Source organism: Salvelinus namaycush, chromosome 31, assembly GCF_016432855.1.
Source record: "Salvelinus namaycush isolate Seneca chromosome 31, SaNama_1.0, whole genome shotgun sequence".
Classification (NCBI taxonomy): Eukaryota; Metazoa; Chordata; class Actinopteri; order Salmoniformes; family Salmonidae; genus Salvelinus; species Salvelinus namaycush.
This window is the reverse complement of record NC_052337.1, coordinates 2681186-2702466: the sequence shown is the minus strand read 5'-3', so window position 1 is coordinate 2702466 and position 21281 is coordinate 2681186. Positions and strand designations below refer to the sequence as shown.

At 41.7% G+C, this 21281-nt stretch overlaps 2 protein-coding genes across 4 annotated transcripts in view; one reads left to right on the top strand and one right to left on the bottom strand.

The window, feature by feature from the left end:
* The window catches only part of LOC120026510 (cyclin-I-like), a 32906-nt gene extending 16434 nt beyond the window's left edge, over positions 1 to 16472 (bottom strand). For 2 of the 3 annotated variants that reach the window (XM_038971405.1, XM_038971402.1), the window contains exons 1-2: positions 6082 to 6331; positions 45 to 207 (exon numbers count right to left, since the gene is read on the bottom strand). In XM_038971405.1, the coding sequence (XP_038827333.1) occupies positions 45 to 164 (120 nt within the window). In that variant the 5' untranslated portion in view covers positions 165 to 207; positions 6082 to 6331. Of the gene's footprint in view, positions 1 to 44; positions 208 to 6081; positions 6332 to 14127 lie in introns of those variants that run through there. The other variant, XM_038971403.1, reaches the window with a different exon arrangement.
* LOC120026511 (cyclin-G2-like) lies at positions 13554 to 18379 on the top strand. The gene is made up of 8 exons (XM_038971406.1): positions 13554 to 13653; positions 14450 to 14590; positions 14762 to 14902; positions 15118 to 15368; positions 15641 to 15719; positions 15820 to 15918; positions 16252 to 16454; positions 17319 to 18379. Exons 2-8 carry the CDS (start codon positions 14486 to 14488, stop codon positions 17452 to 17454), a joined length of 1014 nt encoding a protein of 337 aa, XP_038827334.1. The 5' UTR covers positions 13554 to 13653; positions 14450 to 14485; the 3' UTR covers positions 17455 to 18379.
* Positions 18380 to 21281: the final 2902 nt, after the last annotated feature.

Below are 21281 nucleotides of genomic sequence, written 5' to 3'. Positions count from 1 at the left end.
CTCTTTCATATTGACAACAGTATGTTATGTGTTGTGGGACTCACCTGACTGCCGGGAGATGGCTTTTTGGGCACGTACACCTTCCACATCAGGGCTTCCCTAGAGGCGGCTTTTTCCAGAAGAAAAGACAGCCTCTGGCTTTCCAAGGGTTCGGCAAACTTCATATTCACCCTTGGATACGCCTCCCTCCTCACTGGATACAGCTACCTGTAAATGGCAGCCAAACACACAGAAGAAGAACGTGTTTTATCATCAGTCAGTGGAGTCACAGAGTTGGGTCTAGGAGTTCATTATTGACTATTTTAATCTGACACGACTAGCCTCCAGTTTAGTGGAAAAAGGGCTTTTACAAATATGCATTGACTAGAACAACACAAACAAGAAGTATCACACACACTAGCAGTTTTTTTTACAACATAGCTAGCATATGTTTTACAAGATGTTCATGAATAGTATTACGTGTAGTGAACATTAGCGTGAGCAACAATGGTAGAATCGGTGCTTCGCCTTTACAATAAAATCACCCCAATTTAAACTGTTTTAAAACGTGTATTTTTTCATATATAGATACCTATGTGTTTTAATAAAAAATCAACTATACATGTATCGCGCTTGTCTGATTCTTTAAGAGCACCGTTAGATGAAATAAGACACAAATGACTCAAGAGAGATCCAGAGATCAAGATAGCCAAAAGGAAAAAACCTTAACCTGTCCCGACCATCCTGCTCCTGCTGGCTTTCACAGATTCTGCCGTTACTCTCCTGAAGTTGCCAGTAAGAGGCTACAGGAGGAGTCGGCAACTTTTCTCATGCAGAATGCAAATTTATCTTACCATTTCTACCGATCTGGGTTCCAGTTATTGTTTTCATATGTACATTTTTCGTAGAACAGTTTAATTTAATTTCTAATAACATCTTCGTATCTCAAAATTATTATCATGTGGTTAATCAAAATTCTATCTAAATGATAAACCTTACAAGTAACTTCTATTGCCAATTATTATTATTTAAAAAAAAATGTAACTTCTATTTAAACTTGGCAAGTCAGTTAAGAACAAATTCTTATTTACAGTGACGGCTTACCCCGGACGATGCTGGGCCTTATTGTGCGCAGCCCTACTGGACTCTCAATCACAGCCGGCTGTGATACAGCCTGGATTCAAAACCGGGACTGTAGTGACGCCTCTTGCACTGAGATGCAGTGCCTTAGACCGCTGCGCCAATCGGGAGCCCATTGCAACTATGTACAAATAGCCTATATAGGCAAACCAAAATATTGCAGCATGCAGGTAGAAAATATTCTGATAAAAATAAATAGCATATAAATCACATTGGCTAAGCATGGCCTGTCTGCAAAGAACTTGAAACATTGTATCAACTATTAACTTGAATCTGGCCAAAAGCAGGCACTAACAAATTTGCAACATTGGATAAAATATTCTGGGCCAGTCAGAGTTTAATCAGATAGGCCTATTTTAATGACATTCCCATTGGATCAGAGCAGGACATTTGTCCCTTTCACGCCGAGTGGTTTATAAAAAGGGAGAGACCTGTAAAGATGTTAATTTTAAATACATTGAAGAACTATTATCATTATCAATGAATGTAAAAACAGACTTTGTTTACTCGTTGTTTGAGGCGAAGCAAATGTTACCTTTGAGAAGCTCCACAGGTCACCCTCCTCCTGCTGGCTTTCACAGATTCTGCCGTTACTCTCCTGAAGTTGCCAGTAAGAGGCTACAGGAGGAGTCGGCAACTTTTCTCATGCAGAATGCAAATTTATCTTACCATTTCTACCGATCTGGGTTCCAGTTATTGTTTTCATATGTACATGATGTACAAATGGGCAAATTTATATACCTACAATTGCATGCAGGCAAAGTAGCCTATAGTTCTATTTCTATGCATAATCAGGTGCGCATCCTTACTCAACATTGACAGGAGCGCTCCAAACAAAAGACAATGACTAAACTGACAAAAACTCATAAAATCGAATGAAATAAACCAAAAACGTGTTTCTCACTAGTGTAGCATAGGTTTGTCGCGCTCTGAAAACAACGTGTCCACTCCCGACAATGAGAACGGTAAAAGACTGGAATAATAATGTATTGAATATATTACCAGCCATTACCGTAACCAAACAAACATTATAGATTAGAAATGAACTACTGGCGATATATGTAAATGGGGAATTGAGACACTAACAAAGCAAACGCAAACAATTAAATTATGAAACAATGAATGTGCACAGATTGGCAGGAGAGAGCACATTCTGGAGAGAGAAGTGAATTATGCGTCTTAACCACAATCCCTTTCTTCTTGGACTGTGCCGTCCCTACGGCCTCCGTAATGGATTAGATCACTGAGATGGGTGCCAATAAGACAGGTGTCTGTCTCGTGTGCCACAAAAAAACTAAACAAAAATCTACTGCTCGACCCCCCCCCCCCCAAAAAAAATATTGGTTGACCAACAGCATAACGACCAAACGATCGTCTAATTACAGTCAGCCCTGCAATACTCATACAGTAGGTTGACTGGTGAGCTTATTGTTGGTAATTTCACAGTGGTTTCTGAGTCCCGCAATAAGCGCTACGACATCACGATTTGTGAGAACTCTTCAGGGTTGTGTTCTGGGAGTGTCACTGAGTAGGCTGATATACCCCATTTAATAGGCCCAAGATGCATAGGTAAGGCCCAAGATGCACTGGTAAGGCCCTACATTGTGATATAAGCATGCCCCTAATGCAATCCTGAAGTCTGTACATCTACAGATCTTTACTTTTGTGTCAAATTAACAAATTATTGTAATTTGTTTAATTTATATATCACATTTCAACCTTGTTTAGCATCATCTAGTCCAATTGTGGTACAATTCCACAATTTTTTTGGTTTGCATCAGTTTCAAATGGGGGATTTTTTATTATTTTGAAGGCTAACCACAGATTCAACTATTGTTGCTCACGCTAGTGTTTAACACAACACATTGGTAATTGTAGCTAAACCATTTTAAATCGCATATCTGCCAAAATATTTTGCTGTGCGACCTGAATTGTTTTTTAGTTGGGAGCGCCAATGCTCCTAAAAATAAAATAAAAAGTACACACCCCCAGCTGATAATTGTTGCAATGATTACAGATCATCATACTGCAGCCTCTGAGTGGCATGGAGAATACACAGAGCAGATTCAGGATTGTCATGCTTGAACCATTACTTACAAAGAAAACGGACTGTTACCTCATATTTTTCCATTGTGCTCAAGTTCGTGTCCTTCTACATTTTTTCAACCAAAGGCGCGCGCTTACATGTTCCTTGTAAAACGTTTTGCGTAGAGCACTGCGTTTTGTGAACGTTTGGTCACCTGATTTACTGACGCTGCTCACCACCAAATACGCTCATTCATTGATCGAGATAAAGATAGTTTTATATTCACATTCACCAAAACCCATTTAAAAGTGTAAAAAAAACAAAAAACTAATTGGTTGTCACAGAAACAAAACTAGATATGGTTTATTCTATAAATGTCTAGCATAATTTTACAACCTTTGTTTTGAGGAAAAATTCAATTTTGACTAGTTAGAAATATATAAAATGCCATTTAAAGCGGTATAAATCAATATCTAATTCACTGTTTGTCACAGAACCATCAAACTAGGTATGATTCATTCTATAAATGTTTAGCATACTTTTACAACCTTTGTTTTGTGGAAAAATTACAGTTTTGACTTGATAGAAATACATAACATCTATAAAATGCCATTTAAAGCTATGTAAAATCAATAATGTTTTCACTGATTGTCTCAGAAAAAGTGAAAACGCATTTATTTGCAATAACTTTAAAGAAATGTTAATATACAACAAATTGCACTTGAAATTAAGACAATGTTTATATAAAGTTGCACAATGTTTACGATCTTAAATTGTATGCCAAATCAACGGTTGCATTTTTTGTGCAGCAGTTCCACATTTTAAAGTAGTTACAAGGCACAACAGTCATTTATACGTCTCTAATTGAACAGCAGAGGCCCCTTCCAATCATTTATTTTGGCTTTGTTGAAGACCTTCCGTGTCATCCCCAGACAAGCTGAATGGTACCATCTATATCTGCAGTATTTAAAACATGAAAACAGGCTCATGGTTTATTTACATGTAAATTACAGTTGTGGAATACCCAAATTCTGATACATGCTTTTGCAATTAGGAGACATTTTCAAATTGAATTGGATTTTTGTTCAAATCGCTAAATTGACTTTAAAACCACATGCATTTGACCACAACCCTGACAGAAGCACACATAACTGAGGTGTTAATCATCATTGAGTATTCAGGAAATATAAATCGTATAGTAATAAAAAGGTGTACATTTGCTAAAAAAAACACGTGTTGATAAAAAAAAGGTATCCCACATCAATGTAGTAATATCAAACATTACAATAATGTCAGTCTTTGAAATTGAAATCAGTTTAAATTGTCACTTGTGCCAGATACAACATGTGTACCTATTACTGCAAATTTCTGTCATAGTATGTATCTAGTATCTCTCATCAAATAGAGTAACGATAGAGCATTAGAACAAGGATAACCCTGAGTACAAAAAAGTTTCAAGACCTAGTTTCATACTTGTAAATGTCTTGAGGGATGAAACTACATGAGTTTTCATAGCCTACTGTTATATTACACAAAGACAAACCCAGTCGGTCAGATGACCATTTTTCTCTGGATGATGCAAAGCACACATTGTGCAGTCTTGCTTCGCATTGAAGACTGGCAGAAAAAAGAAAAGAAAAATACCACATTTTTTAATGCTTTGTTGACACATTTAAAGACACTTTCTGGAACACATAGATCTTTCCCTCACAGTTGCATACTACATTGTTCTCTCGGTCTGTGCTTTGCCCCCTTCCCACAACCTGTAGCAAAGGGTTATCCACCCTCTGGTATCTTTCAATACCCATGCTAATATATTTATTATCTCCACTGTGAAATGTCCATGTTGATCCTCTTGGTTGTCTTGGTCCTCTTGATCCATCCACCGGTCTTCTTTGTTAGTCAAGCCTGACCCCTCCATCCTGTAGTTTTTCCCCTGTAATCTAATATGCCTGAAAATGCAGAATTTTCTGCCAGGCCCCTTCTAATAGGGTACAACAGACTCATTAGAACTTTGACCACACGCCTTCTAGATGGACTACATGCCCTCTATCAAATCAAAACTGGATTTTCCCCCCTCAAAACAATAGGTTGTAAAAGTTTGCTAGACATTTATAGAATAAGTAATACCTAGTTTGATGTTTCTGTGACATAGAATTAGTTATTGATTTATACAACTTTAAAAATAGCAGTTATTGATTTATTCAACTTTAAAATCGCATTTCAAAGATGTTATGTATTTCCATCAAATCAAAACTGAATTTTTATTCAAAACAAAGGTTGTTAAAGTATGCTAGACATTTATAGAATAAACCATATCTATTTTTATGTTTCTGTGACAATCAATGAATTAGTTATTGATTTTTACCATTTTAAAATGGATTTCGGGGAATGTCTGTTGAATGTCCGAATATAAAACCAACTTAACCTTGGTCATTCATTGTCCCAACTAGTGAAACACTCGTCTTTAGTGACAACAGTGATGAGGCATTATCTCGTCTCGAGAATTTAGCAAGCCAGAAGCGTTAGTTAACTAGTTATATAGAAAACCGACATATATAGCCATCTTTCACCCGTATAGTAAGACGTATGACCATCTAGGCTAATATTACGGTGTGCAACATAAACTAGATAACACTAGCTAGTTATGCTAACGTAACAAACTCGATAATACTAGCTAGTTGTGCTAACGTTTGTAAGACAGTTACAGTAGCTGACGTATTAGCTAGTTAGCAAGCTACCGACCTAACGAGAACAGAAGCAAACACTATCCGATTGTAAACGTTAGCTAGCTAATAAAGCAACGTGTCATTAATAGGCAACGTCTATTATCCAATATATCGTTTTGATGAATACATCAGGTTATGGCTAGAAAGAACTAGCTATTTTACATATATAACTACTTTATGCTAGTTAGCTAGCTATGATTAGCTTACCTCCCCTGCAAAGCTGTGGGAATCACAGTTTGACTTGGAAATCATCCGGTCCATTAAATTGAGGTAAAACAAAGGAGGTAAATGGGGTCTTGAGTTACTCCATCTTCGATTCCATGTTGTGTTTTATTTTGTGGAGAAATGGGGGTCTTCCAAATTAAATGTATATCAAAAAAATTTGAACGGAATAGACATAGGTCTACACATCCGAAAAGGGCTGTGGACTCTTGAGAAAGAGAAATCGCCCCCTTCCTCTTCTTCTTCGATGAGGTTTAACGGCGGTTAGCATCCAATAAAATGTTGCATTACCGCCACCTACTAGACTGGAATTGATTGAAAATGTAAATAAATATAACAAATACCCTACCATCTAACACTACACTCACACAAAATAATACATACATACATACATACTACTCCAGTATTTAAATAAATGTAGTCCTACTTCAGGCCAACAGCCTGAAAGGATGTGACACCACCACTTAACACACCCTGTAATGCTTCTTACGTCAAGTCTCGCACACCCAAATTCCTCTCTTCAGCTGCCACCACAACTATTTTCTGCGATTTACATTTCATCCCTGCAGTACAGTTGATAACCATTGATATAAATGCCAAAAATCAAATATATCACTTGTTGGCCTATCCATCTGTACTGGTACATATCTACTACTCACACCACTCCTCTCAGGATCCCTCTCCCTTGACCCATCTTCACTGCCTCAGCATATGACAACTTCTGTACTACTATAACCCTGGACACATCAACCTGCCTCTCTCGCAAGGAACATTTCTGATCCCCAGCCCCACAAACAATTATCACAAGACCACTTCTGGTTACTCTCACCGATTCCACAGCACCCAACTCTGTTTACACCCACCCTGAAACCACAAATGGATCAGCCAAAAGGCAAGGGTCCATTTTTTCCAAAAACTTCACCTCAACTGTCACAGACTCATCTTTATCCTGATCCTCGGTGCAAACCTCGGGCTCTGCGAACTTCACACCTACCACCTCCGATACTTCGCCCTCATTCATTTCCATTTCTCCTCCTATTTTCAACTCACTCTGCTTACATTTTATACCATTCTTCTTTAACAAACCATCTCCCTTTTTTGCCCGATTCAAGCTCACCCTCTTCCTCCCTCTAAGACCTCTGTCTCTCTTTTCCCCTATATTCCTCCTCCGTATTCCAAGTATAAGTCTCCTTATGATAATACTGCACCTCTCCGGACATACATCTTGGTTATTGCCTTGTCAAGGGACGCCATTTAACCGGCTGTCACCACAATCTCCGTGCAATCAGCACGAACCCCTTGTGATGTAGCGCTCAACAGTGCACCCCACTTGTAAAGCAGCCGCTTCGCCGTTATGTTCTACTTTTTCAATAGCTACGCAACGCTTTTCCATTTCAATTCGCTTCCAGCCTCTCACCCACTCTTCTTCTTTTTCTTGCAGGTGGCATCCAATGCTGCATTTCCGCTCCCAACTGGATTATAATATAAATCCATTATATTTTGTGATACAAAATGAGAAAAAGGGGAAAAACTAAAACAAATACAAAAAAATATAACTCCCTAACAAATAACCCTACACTCATTAAAAACCCACTATGCCAACGACCTGGGAGGACGGGACACCACCACTCAATACACCCTATAACTCTTCTGTAGTCAATACACCCTGTAACTTTTCTGTAGTCAAATCTCGTATACTCCCGAGTATACTCAAGCCCCTCGAATGTCTCAGCGGTCTAAGACACTGCATCTCAGTGCTAGAGGCAACACTACAGACCCTGGTTTGATTCCAGGCTGTATCACATCCGGCCGTGATTGGGAGTCCCATAGGGCGGAGCACAATTGGTTCAGCGTTAGGGGTAGGCCGTCATTGAAAATATGAATTTGTTCTGAACTGACTTGCCTAGTTAAAAAATATATATAATTCTCTGCAGCTTCCACCACATCTATTTTCTGTGACGTACATTCCATTTCTGCAGTAGAATTGATAACCATTGCTATGAATGCTAAGAAGCCAACCTTACTGAAGCATATCACTCGTTGGCCTATCCATCTGTGATGACACAGATCTACTACTCACATGGATTCCTCCTCCTCTACTACCCATCCTCCTCTTTCTTCACTGCCTCAGCATACGACACCTTCTGCACTACTCTGACTCTAGCCACCTCAACCTGCGTCTCTCGCACCGGACAGTTTCGATCACCAGCAACATGGGCACCCCTACAGTTGACAAACAACTTTATCCTCCGAAACTACACAATCCTATGTCCCATTGCCCTCCTGCACAATTCCCACATCTTCAAATCTCCCTCCTACACACTGCTGCAATATGACCATAAAATGTGGCACCTGAAACACTGCAGTGGATTTGGCACAAAAGCTGCTCTAACAGGATAACTAACATTAATTTGTCGGGTAAAGACCGACTCAAAAAGGCCTGTTAGTGACTGAAGTTTCACCGCCGGGTCTGCATCGTGCCAAACGGCGGGCGTCACAAACACCAGGAATCTTAAACTTCAATTGCTTCACCTCTACAACAACCGCTACCCCAGAAATCCCTCCTTTAAAAATGGTGCCCAGATCCTAGGAGCAAAGCAAGACACAGATCTTGACCCGTCCACCCTCATACAGCTAGTGTTGAAAATGAATATTGTATCAATATTTGGGATACATTTTCTACTTTAGTGTTGTATTATGGTTACTTATAAAAAGACATGATAGATTTCAGTTATGACATCACGTTTGTTTTCCCCCCATTGTATTCGATGTGTGGTAGGAATATTTTTCTATTGGGAATGAATCCTACCATAATATGTTATGTAATATGTTTAGTTTACCCTTTGCCAGCCACAACGACTGATGACAAATATTTGTATAAATAAACCACTGTGATAATTCTGTGGGTAGTACACAAAGACACAGATTGTGGGCGGCAGGTAGTCTAGTGGTTAGAGCATTGGGCCAGTAACCGAAAGGTTGCTGAATCGAATCCCCGAGCTGACAAGGTAAAAAAAAAAAAATCAGTCCTTCTGCCCCCGAGCAAGGCAGTTCCCACGGACACCGAAAACATGGATGTCGATTAAGGAAGCCCCCCGCACCTCTCTGATTCAGAGGGGTTGGGTTAAATGCGTAAGGCACATTTCAGCTGAAGGCATTCAGTTGTACAACTGACGAGGTGTCCCCCTTTCCCTAATATACAACTGACGAGGTGTCCCCCTTTCCCTAATATACAACTGACGAGGTTTCCCCCCTTCCCTAATATACAACTGACGAGGTTTCCCCCCTTCCCTAATATACAACTGACGAGGTTTCCCCCCTTTCCCTAATATACAACTGACGAGGTTTCCCCCCTTCCCTAATATACAACTGACGAGGTGTCCCCCTTTCCCTAATATACAACTGACGAGGTGTCCCCCTTTCCCTAATATACAACTGACGAGGTTTCCCCCCTTCCCTAATATACAACTGACGAGGTTTCCCCCCTTCCCTAATATACAACTGACGAGGTTTCCCCCCTTTCCCTAATATACAACTGACGAGGTTTCCCCCCTTTCCCTAATATACAACTGACGAGGTTTCCCCCCTTTCCCTAATATACAACTGACGAGGTTTCCCCCCTTTCCCTAATATACAACTGACGAGGTTTCCCCCCTTTCCCTAATATACAACTGACGAGGTTTCCCCCCTTCCCTAATATACAACTGACGAGGTGTCCCCCTTTCCCTAATATACAACTGACGAGGTGTCCCCCTTTCCCTAATATACAACTGACGAGGTTTCCCCCCTTCCCTAATATACAACTGACGAGGTTTCCCCCCTTCCCTAATATACAACTGACGAGGTTTCCCCCCTTTCCCTAATATACAACTGACGAGGTTTCCCCCCTTTCCCTAATATACAACTGACGAGGTTTCCCCCCTTTCCCTAATATACAACTGACGAGGTTTCCCCCCTTTCCCTAATATACAACTGACGAGGTTTCCCCCCTTTCCCTAATATACAACTGACGAGGTTTCCCCCTTTCCCTAATATACAACTGACGAGGTTTCCCCCCTTCCCTAATATACAACTGACGAGGTTTCCCCCCTTCCCTAATATACAACTGACGAGGTTTCCCCCCTTCCCTAATATACAACTGACGAGGTTTCCCCCCTTCCCTAATATACAACTGACGAGGTTTCCCCCTTTCCATAATATACAACTGACGAGGTTTCCCCCCTTTCCCTAATATACAACTGACGAGGTTTCCCCCTTTCCCTAATATACAACTGACGAGGTTTCCCCCCTTCCCTAATATACAACTGACGAGGTTTCCCCCCTTCCCTAATATACAACTGACGAGGTTTCCCCCCTTCCCTAATATACAACTGACGAGGTTTCCCCCCTTCCCTAATATACAACTGACGAGGTTTCCCCCTTTCCATAATATACAACTGACGAGGTTTCCCCCCTTCCCTAATATACAACTGACGAGGTGTCCCCCTTTCCCTAATATACAACTGACGAGGTGTCCCCCCTTCCCTAATATACAACTGACGAGGTGTCCCCCCTTCCCTAATATACAACTGACGAGGTGTCCCCCCTTCCCTAATATACAACTGACGAGGTTTCCCCCCTTCCCTAATATACAACTGACGAGGTGTCCCCCTTTCCCTAATATACAACTGACGAGGTGTCCCCCTTTCCCTAATATACAACTGACGAGGTGTCCCCCTTTCCCTAATATACAACTGACGAGGTGTCCCCCTTTCCCTAATATACAACTGACGAGGTGTCCCCCTTTCCCTAATATACAACTGACGAGGTTTCCCCCCTTCCCTAATATACAACTGACGAGGTTTCCCCCCTTCCCTAATATACAACTGACGAGGTGTCCCCCCTTCCCTAATATACAACTGACGAGGTGTCCCCCCATCCCTAATATACAACTGACGAGGTGTCCCCCCTTCCCTAATATACAACTGACGAGGTGTCCCCCCTTCCCTAATATACAACTGACGAGGTGTCCCCCTTTCCCTAATATACAACTGACGAGGTTTCCCCCCTTCCCTAATATACAACTGACGAGGTTTCCCCCCTTCCATAATATACAACTGACGAGGTTTCCCCCCTTCCATAATATACAACTGACGAGGTTTCCCCCCTTCCATAATATACAACTGACGAGGTTTCCCCCCTTCCATAATATACAACTGACGAGGTTTCCCCCCTTCCATAATATACAACTGACGAGGTTTCCCCCCTTCCATAATATACAACTGACGAGGTTTCCCCCCTTCCCTAATATACAACTGACGAGGTTTCCCCCCTTCCATAATATACAACTGACGAGGTTTCCCCCCTTCCATAATATACAACTGACGAGGTTTCCCCCCTTCCATAATATACAACTGACGAGGTTTCCCCCCTTCCATAATATACAACTGACGAGGTTTCCCCCCTTCCATAATATACAACTGACGAGGTTTCCCCCCTTCCATAATATACAACTGACGAGGTTTCCCCCCTTCCCTAATATACAACTGACGAGGTTTCCCCCCTTCCCTAATATACAACTGACGAGGTGTCCCCCTTTCCCTAATATACAACTGACGAGGTGTCCCCCCTTCCCTAATATACAACTGACGAGGTTTCCCCCCTTCCCTAATATACAACTGACGAGGTTTCCCCCCTTCCCTAATATACAACTGACGAGGTTTCCCCCCTTCCCTAATATACAACTGACGAGGTTTCCCCCTTTCCATAATATACAACTGACGAGGTTTCCCCCCTTCCATAATATACAACTGACGAGGTTTCCCCCCTTCCATAATATACAACTGACGAGGTTTCCCCCCTTCCCTAATATACAACTGACGAGGTTTCCCCCCTTCCCTAATATACAACTGACGAGGTGTCCCCCTTTCCCTAATATACAACTGACGAGGTTTCCCCCCTTCCTTAATATACAACTGACGAGGTGTCCCCCTTTCCCTAATATACAACTGACGAGGTTTCCCCCCTTCCCTAATATACAACTGACGAGGTTTCCCCCCTTCCCTAATATACAACTGACGAGGTTTCCCCCCTTTCCCTAATATACAACTGACGAGGTTTCCCCCCTTTCCCTAATATACAACTGACGAGGTTTCCCCCTTTCCCTAATATACAACTGACGAGGTTTCCCCCTTTCCCTAATATACAACTGACGAGGTTTCCCCCCTTTCCCTAATATACAACTGACGAGGTTTCCCCCTTTCCCTAATATACAACTGACGAGGTTTCCCCCTTTCCCTAATATACAACTGACGAGGTTTCCCCCTTTCCCTAATATACAACTGACGAGGTTTCCCCCGTTCCCTAATATACAACTGACGAGGTTTCCCCCGTTCCCTAATATACAACTGACGAGGTTTCCCCCGTTCCCTAATATACAACTGACGAGGTTTCCCCCCTTCCCTAATATACAACTGACGAGGTTTCCCCCCTTCCCTAATATACAACTGACGAGGTGTCCCCCTTTCCCTAATATACAACTGACGAGGTTTCCCCCCTTCCCTAATATACAACTGACGAGGTTTCCCCCTTTCCCTAATATACAACTGACGAGGTTTCCCCCGTTCCCTAATATACAACTGACGAGGTTTCCCCCGTTCCCTAATATACAACTGACGAGGTTTCCCCCGTTCCCTAATATACAACTGACGAGGTTTCCCCCGTTCCCTAATATACAACTGACGAGGTTTCCCCCGTTCCCTAATATACAACTGACGAGGTGTCCCCCTTTCCCTAATATACAAATAAAATACATGGTGTACTTGTGCTTTCTTCTTGACAATAATCATAAAAGTGGAAAATAATTTACTGCCAATGCATGTATACCTCTGTCCTTTGAATGATTGAGTTTGATTTATAAAACAAGGTTATTGTGTGTTCTGTGCAGGAACAGAAATAAAGTACAGTATTTCCAATTGTCTTGACTATAACAGTATTCTCATAAATTCCCCTAGTCAGCACTGAACCAATGTCCAAATATTCTGTTGACAATTGGACCAGAAAAAACAATCTGGTAGTTAAATTGTTTATGCCCTATGTACAATCTGACGTAATTATTTCAAATCACCCGTCAGTAAAAGGGTTTGTCCAGGCATCCAATAGAACTGTAGAATTTTGGGCGGACTATTTGAACGGGCAAAAAAGGAGAAAGATGATTGGTCCGTGGAATTGTCAGTATCGAGCTGGTCTAGAACACAGCATACTAAACTCGTTTTTTGAACCATAAGAAACGTTTAACAAACGTTAAATAATACAGCATTGATTTGTGTAGGACTACCATCTCTTGAATTTAATATTTAAAATCAATACTTTATAATAGTAAACCACAGAGGAGGCAGACCTTTCTCGATAAATCAAGCCAAGATGGATACCGTACGTGATTGGCTGCCATGGCATTGACGTCAGTTTCTGGGTGTGGAAACAATCAACAACAAAAAGAAAGGCTAGCGACGGTAAAGAGGAACAACAAAACAGAAGAGATTGGGACCGTAGAAAATGTCGATATAACTAACATTACAGGTAATTATATACAGTTTTAACATTGCAGATGCAAGGAAATTGAATAAATGAGGTAATTGTAAATATTACTGGTGTTGTAAAACCTTAATTTTTTTTATCCATTCCAGTAAAATAAATTGCTTCCTGGAGGATTAACGTATTTTTTTTTACATCAAGTTTATGATTTTAAAACTATACTAATCCATTTGGTCTTTCCTTTCATGCTTGTCGATGAAATTGGCATCTTACTTCGACTGATTTGTAGTTACCGTTAGCTAGCTAACGTTACAGTATCTTTGTCCTTGTCTTTATTTATCGTCTCTGTGTAACGCTGTCGTTGACTCGCACAGCTCTTCGCTCAACCGATTTTTTTTTAATGCTCGAAAACAAGTTGGCTTTTACATCACCACCCTAGTAGCTGCAAACCGTTTTTAAAAATCAGACAAATTTGATGGAGTTAACGTCAAGTTATATGAAAAAAAATCGAACGATTACCAGCTAATGCACTGCTTCCTAGGCAAGAACAAGAATCCGACCCCCTTCCCCCGCTCGTCGACGATTTGAAGCATAGCTAATGGTTTCAAGCTTGTTTTTGATGTAAATGTCTGAGTATCTCACGACATTTGTGATCATATTTACGACTTTACACTGGAAAAATTCCAATTAGATTCGTTTTGTGTTGTGATTAAGTAGGCGTTAACCTAAGAAATCTGACACCGAATCCCAGCTGAGGCCAGGGTTGGGCAAACCTTGACCGGGTGAACAAATGTAGGGCGGACAAACATTTACTAACATTACACTCCGTCTTGTTTTACAGTGAAAGACATTCAGATTGCTGTAAACGAGTCCAGACATGGAAACTGTGAAACTTATGAGGGAGCTGATAGCCAATTTTGAACAGGAGAGTTATTATCTTCCGAAGGAAACAGGACTCCGCTTAATCGAATCGACTGGAGAGGTAGTCTGCAGTACAGTAGCTAAATATAAATATTGTTCACGTGATCGATATGAATCCCTAAACATTATGGTGAAACAAATTGGTCCATAAACACATTACACTAATACACACTAAATGCCTAAAATCTTACTGTAAAGAAATAATATTTTATCTTGATCTTATTAATTACAGAATGACAGCAGGGGTATATCAGCTAAATGTCGGGACACCAAAGTGGAGGACCTCTGGAGCCTGACTAGTTTCTTTGGGTACAGTACACAGACTTTCGTTCTGGCAGTCAACCTGTTGGATCGATTCCTGGCCATGATGAAGGTAAGATGAAGACCCAATCAAGAGCACATTTTAGTAATTTCAAGTACTCTAAAGCTAATTAGCAACATTAGGTTGACATGTGTTCTCCATTTCTTTTGATGACAAAGCAATAATGTGCTTTAGACAAACTACAAATAAAAAGGGAGTTTCAGTGAGTAATAATAGCCTGTCCCTATTTCCACTAATTCCAAGCTATTGTGTGTGTCTCTCTTCAGGTCCAACCCAAACATCTAGCCTGCATCGGCATCAGCTGCCTCCACATCGCAGCCAAAGCAGTCGAAGAGGAGTGTAACGTGTCTTCCACCAATGAACTTATTCGTATCAGCCAGTGCAAGTTTACGGTCTCGGACCTCACTCGCATGGAGAAGATCATTTCAGAGAAACTCAACTTCCAACTCAAAACCATCACAGCCTTAACGTTTTTGCACCTATACCACGGAATCACAAGCGCCCATACCTCAGACCTGTAAGAACCCATTATAAAAAGATATTACAATTCACCTAGCAATCAACCTCATTTGGAAGATGGTAATAGTGTGACATAATTCACTTGGACAACTAGACATGTACTTATTAGTCCTGACTGAAAGTAGGACGGATGGTTTTAACTATTCTCACTGGACATGATCAAATAGCATGTGTCCATTCCACCCGAACAAACTCAATTATGTAACAGATAGCCTTAACACCTTGTTTTCACACCCAGATTGGTTCTTATAAGTATTTTAACCTTTACAGGAAGGAGGCCCTGAACCTCGACACACTAGAGGTCCAGCTCAAAGCCTGTCTCTGCCGGATCGCGTTCTCCAAAGCTAAAGTAACGATTTACCCCAGAGAGTCCATAAGATGTTACATATTACAGGAGACCTCTTGGCAGCTGCAGTCTAATTTGATGCATTTTGTCTCTTCTCTTCCAGCCGTCAGTCTTGGCCCTGTCACTCTTCACTCAGGAGATTGAAGCCATGCAGTCTGTTGATATGTTAGAAATAGCACATCATGTTCAGAGACATCTCAAGGTAAACACATTATACACTTATTAGAAAATCCTTGAAGCTTTATCACATAGCAATGATGTAATCCTTTGTTACACACAAAAGAAACCTATTTCTCCCTGGAACCATCTCTGAATATTGTATGCCCACAACCCTAGTCCAGAAGGTTTCATATGACAACTGGCACGGTTATGGAAAGACATTTTTTTTTTAAAGGGCCCTTTCACATTCCCCGGCCTCAAGTTCCCGGCCGCTATCCTTTTACAACGTCTGGAATCCATCCCAAAGGTTTCTGCTGACCCAGTCTATTATGTAACCTGGTGTTCAATGTTATGATGCCCTGGTCGTCTTTTACAGATCACTGACGTTGAGCTGCTACACTGGAAGGGACTAGTGGCCAAGTGTATGTCCGACTACTCTTCCCCTGAATGTAGCAAACCCAACAATAAGAAGCTTGTCTGGATCGTGTCGAGAAGGACAGCTCAGAACCTTCACACCAGCTCCTACAGCGTCCCTGAACTGCCAACCATTCCTGAGAACTGCTGGGATCAGAGTGAAAGGTATACAGGAATATGTCTCTGTAGAGGAAGAGAAACGATGTGAATCAAAAACATTCTACTATTCTAGAAAATGTGCATTCTGTTAGAAGGCAGTCAAACAAGTCTACTATATGACAACGGGGAAGAACTCTGGAGATTTCCCTACTTCTGTTATTCAGGGGATTTTCCAGCCACACACACACACAATTAAGCCCCACCCCTCCCTCTCTCTCCAGTGTTTTGTTCAGAGTTTGACCACTCCTCCTGCCTGGTTTCTGTTGTTACAGAAGATATTATTCCCATGACTTGTATGGTAGTGGGGGGGGTTTCATACCATCAGCCACGTCATAGCCCTACCGGTTGCGTCATTTAGCCTAGCCTATCAGAGGAGGCCCATCCTCGGCTCGTATCACTAACTAACCCACATACTTAATGTCTGAGTGTTAAGTGACTTCTGTCACGTCCTACTCCTACCTAGCAACAGTAGTTCCCATAACTGCTCAACCACAACATTACACAACCAGTTAAACCTCCACATAAGACTTTGGGATGGGTCTTGTAGTCAGACAATAGCAGTTAAATCTCCACAGTAAAAACTTGGGATGTGTCTTGTAGTCAAACAATAGCAGCTGCATCTCCACATTAAAGACTTGGGATGGGTCTTGTAGTGAGACAATAGCAGTTAAATCTCCACATTTAAAGACTTGGGATGGGTCTTGTAGTCAGACAATAGCAGTTACATCTCCACATTAAAGACTTGGGATGTGTCTTGTAGTCAAACCAATAATAAAAAGGATTAAATTACATTGACAACTGCAAACAGGATGAAAGATGAACTAAGGAATATTGTGAATTTTAACATTTTTTCCCCTCTTGTTCTTCCAGTGAAGACTCATGTGAAGAAATGAGTTCGGGGGAGGAGAGCCTGAGCAGTTCCCTGGGCTCTGACGCGGAGGGGCCTTACTTCCCTCTAAACTTCCTCTGCCAAAGACCCCACAACAAATACCACCATACCTCCTAGACCAAAGCCCTCTGAGGGAGCCACAGTGCCTGGGTTACAACCACCTTTTCTAATGCAGCGTCATGTTCATTTAATTCAAAAACGTAGCTAAAAGCTTTGCAACAGTTAACGAGAGGTCATTGGGTACGTTCAGGTTTGTCCCTCCCTGTGACGGCCTATTTTGTTCGTAGTGAATACGAACCAGAAAATGGCTTCTCTATATACCGTAGTAAATGTTTTTGTTAGCCTTCTATAGGGCTACCACAGTGTGGCTCATTACAGAAAACCAATCAATATACAGCATATGTTTTAAGCTAAAAAACAAACATACAGAAATGTGAGTTTGCACAATCCTGAAGACAGGCAGCTAAATAAAAATTGTGGTGTGGCGCATGTTTGGATTTGTCTCACATTCCAGCCACTTTGTATATCTGTCCCAAATGGCACCCTCTATAGTGCACTATGTTTGACCAGAGCCCTGTGTGTCCCGGTCAGAAGTAGTGCACTAGATAGGGAATACGGTGCCATTTGGGCAACCCGTCTCTGAAGCGGCTGGATTTGTCTCGCATTAACCTGGTAAACGTACTTTGCCATGTTTCTGTATAACGAGTGTTATTGTTGAGTTATGTTGACTGGTGGCCAGGCTGGTTAGCGTTAAACTGTAAACGCCAACGTCTGATTATTCATATTAAGAGTGTGTTTGACTATGATCTTGTTAAACTTTAAAATGTGCCAATTTGTTGGCTGTAGGTTCTTAAATTATTTGGATTGTATGTATGTGAGGAAGAACATAATGTATGATAAGAAACCTTGTAAAGAAATGTACAAAAAAATGTAAATTTATAAAATGTACAAAAATCATTATGAATAGTACCTTTGTAGATATTAACTTATTTTTTTTGCCTGTGAGCTATGACAAAACATTAAAATACTATTTTGAAATTACTATTTAGTCTTTTCTTAATGTTGCCTATCAGAAATAGTACATTTATGATTTAGTTAGGTTACACCTGTATTGGCCTAGTCTATATGAACCCAACGACTAGCGAAAAGGACCCCCTGGGGCAGTAGATTTTCTTGACAAAAGAAATAAAGCGACGCTTTAGCATTTCCAGTGAATTCTCCTGAAACTGAAGCCACTTCAGTTCTGGCACATGAACTGTTGGTCAACCAAACCATTCTACTTCAGTCAAGAGAAAACAATATTGAACACAAGATGATTCATTTAGTAAAGCTAGCTCTTGATTTCTAGACAATTCAGTCCTGGCACAAACAAAAACCCCCACATGAAATCACCCAACCAAATCAAAAGTGAAAGAGAACTTGCCATAGTTTCATCCATCATCTGGTTTGAAAAGGAACAGTTTGAGGTGAAGCTGCATCCACCAATACTGAGATCAGAGACCCGTGTCAGACTTCTTCCGTTTAGGTTGTGAGGTTAGGAAGGAGAGTTCCTCTGAGGCAGAGATGGGGACAATAGCTGCTCTCATTGAGGCCTCCACAGGTTCCTGAGATCCCAAAAAATAAAATAATCCTGAGGCCTCTTCTAGGCTACCACCACCGTTCTCAAAATGACCGCTGAGGTAAGAGTCCAAACTTACCGTTGTCAAGGGCGTTAAACTACTAACAGTGTAGGGTTTGGAACTAGTTAACTGCTAGCGTAAAAAGGGACTGGGGGGGTTGTGAACTACTACTACTGAGTGGCCTGTCAGAGCCGTCTCCTACCGGGCCTGTCAGAGCCGTCTCCTACCGGGCCTGTCAGAGCCGTCTCCTACCGGGCCTGTCAGAGCCGTCTCCTACCGGGCCTGTCAGAGCCGTCTCCTACCGGGCCTGTCAGAGCCGTCTCCTACCGGGCCTGTCAGAGCCGTCTCCTACCGGGCCTGTCAGAGCCGTCTCCTACCGGGCCTGTCAGAGCCGTCTCCTACCGGGCCTGTCAGAGCCGTCTCCTACCGGGCCTGTCAGAGCCGTCTCCTACCGGGCCTGTCAGAGCCGTCTCCTACCGGGCCTGTCAGAGCCGTCTCCTACCGGGCCTGTCAGAGCCGTCTCCTACCGGGCCTGTCAGAGCCGTCTCCTACCGGGCCTGTCAGAGCCGTCTCCTACCGGGCCTGTCAGAGCCGTCTCCTACCGGGCCTTCAGAGCCGTCTCCTACCGGGCCTTCAGAGCCGTCTCCTACCGGGCTGTTGCTGGTAGTGGGCTGGGGGAGGAAACTACTAAACTAAGTTCCCTATGATGTATAGTGGGCTGGGATGGACAACTACCAAACTTCCCCAGTGGTGTAGTGGGCTGCGACTACTGAACTCCTATGAAGTGTAGTGGGCTGCGAGTTCCTGGTCTGTTTCTGTGGTGTAGGTGTGGTAACCCTCGGTGTCCCCGGGTCAGACGGCGCATCCCACTGGGTGTAGTAGCAGCTTGTGGCCAAACGGTCTCTGTCGACCAACCGGAGAGAGAGAGGTGCTCTGTCGACCAACCGGAGAGAGAGAGAGGCGCTCTGTCCGGGTCTGATTGGTGAAACTGCCTGATAGATATATCGACCTGTTTGTCTCCACCTTCAAATCAAAATCAGAAGTTGAATTTATATTTTGGTCATTTAACAGACACTTTTAAACCACAGATACTTAGTCAGTGCATTCAACTAGGGTGTACAAGACTATCACATATCAGTCACGGCAAGTAGAAAACATTCCTCAGTAAGCAGTGATCAGCTAAATAATCATCTTCATTTCCCCCCAAATTGGGACATTTGTAGTGCAGTCTGGGTAAGAAAGACGGAGAAAGAAAGGAAATTAATTTACGTTAGTGAAAACCTAAATGTAGGAACAGATAATTAAAATCCCATTTTAGTTGTGCTAAATGAGAATTAAAACTAAAGTACATGTCACATACACTGGATAGGTGCAGTGTAATGTGTTGTTTTACAGGGTCAGCCATAGTAGTATGATAGGTGTTGTTTTACAGGGTCAGTCATAGTAGTATGATAGGTGTTGTTTTACAGGGTCATACATAGTAGTATGATAGGTGTTGTTTTACAGGGTCAGTCATAGTAGTATGATAGGTGTTGTTTTACAGGGTCAGTCATAGTAGTATGATAGGTGTTGTTTTACAGGGTCAGTCATAGTAGTATGATAGGTGCAGTGTAATGTGTTGTTTTACAGGGTCAGTCAGTAGTATGATAGGTGTTGTTTTACAGGGTCAGTCATAGTAGTATGATAGGTGGTGTTATACAGGGTCAGTCATAGTAGTATGATAGGTGTTGTTTTACAGGGTCAGTCATAGTAGTATGATAGGTGTTGTTTTACAGGGTCAGCCATAGTAGTATGATAGGTGTTGTTTTACAGGGTCAGTCATAGTAGTATGATAGGTGTTGTTTTACAGGGTCAGCCATAGTAGTATGATAGGTGTTGTTTTACAGGGTCAGCCATAGTAGTATGATAGGTGTTGTTATACAGGGTCAGCCATAGTAGTATGATAGGTGTTGTTTTACAGGGTCAGTCATAGTAGTATGATAGGTGTTGTTTTACAGGGTCAGCCATAGTAGTATGATAGGTGTTGTTGTACAGGGTCAGCCATAGTAGTATGATAGGTGTTGTTTTACAGGGTCAGTCATAGTAGTCGGCGCCACTGGAGCACATTAGGGTTGTGTCTTGCTCAAGGGCAGATCGACATATTTAAACATAACATCCATTGGTATTCTAAAATGTCTTAAAACCATTTCCTAGTCAATCTATGCACAAAACCCCATTAATGACAAACTGATAACAGGTGTATAAATTTTAGCAAATTTATACAAAATGAAACACAGAAGTACCGTATTTACGTTAGTATTCAGACCCTTTGCTATGAGATTTGAA

Coding starts and splice junctions, on each gene's coding strand:
- LOC120026511 (XM_038971406.1), top strand. CDS start 14,486: ATGGAAACTGTGAAACTTATGAGGGAGCTGATAGCCAATTTTGAACAG. Junction 15,720..15,819: donor TCGCGTTCTCCAAAGCTAAA/GTAACGATTTAC, acceptor CTTCTCTTCCAG/CCGTCAGTCTTGGCCCTGTC. Junction 16,455..17,318: donor TGCTGGGATCAGAGTGAAAG/GTATACAGGAAT, acceptor TTGTTCTTCCAG/TGAAGACTCATGTGAAGAAA.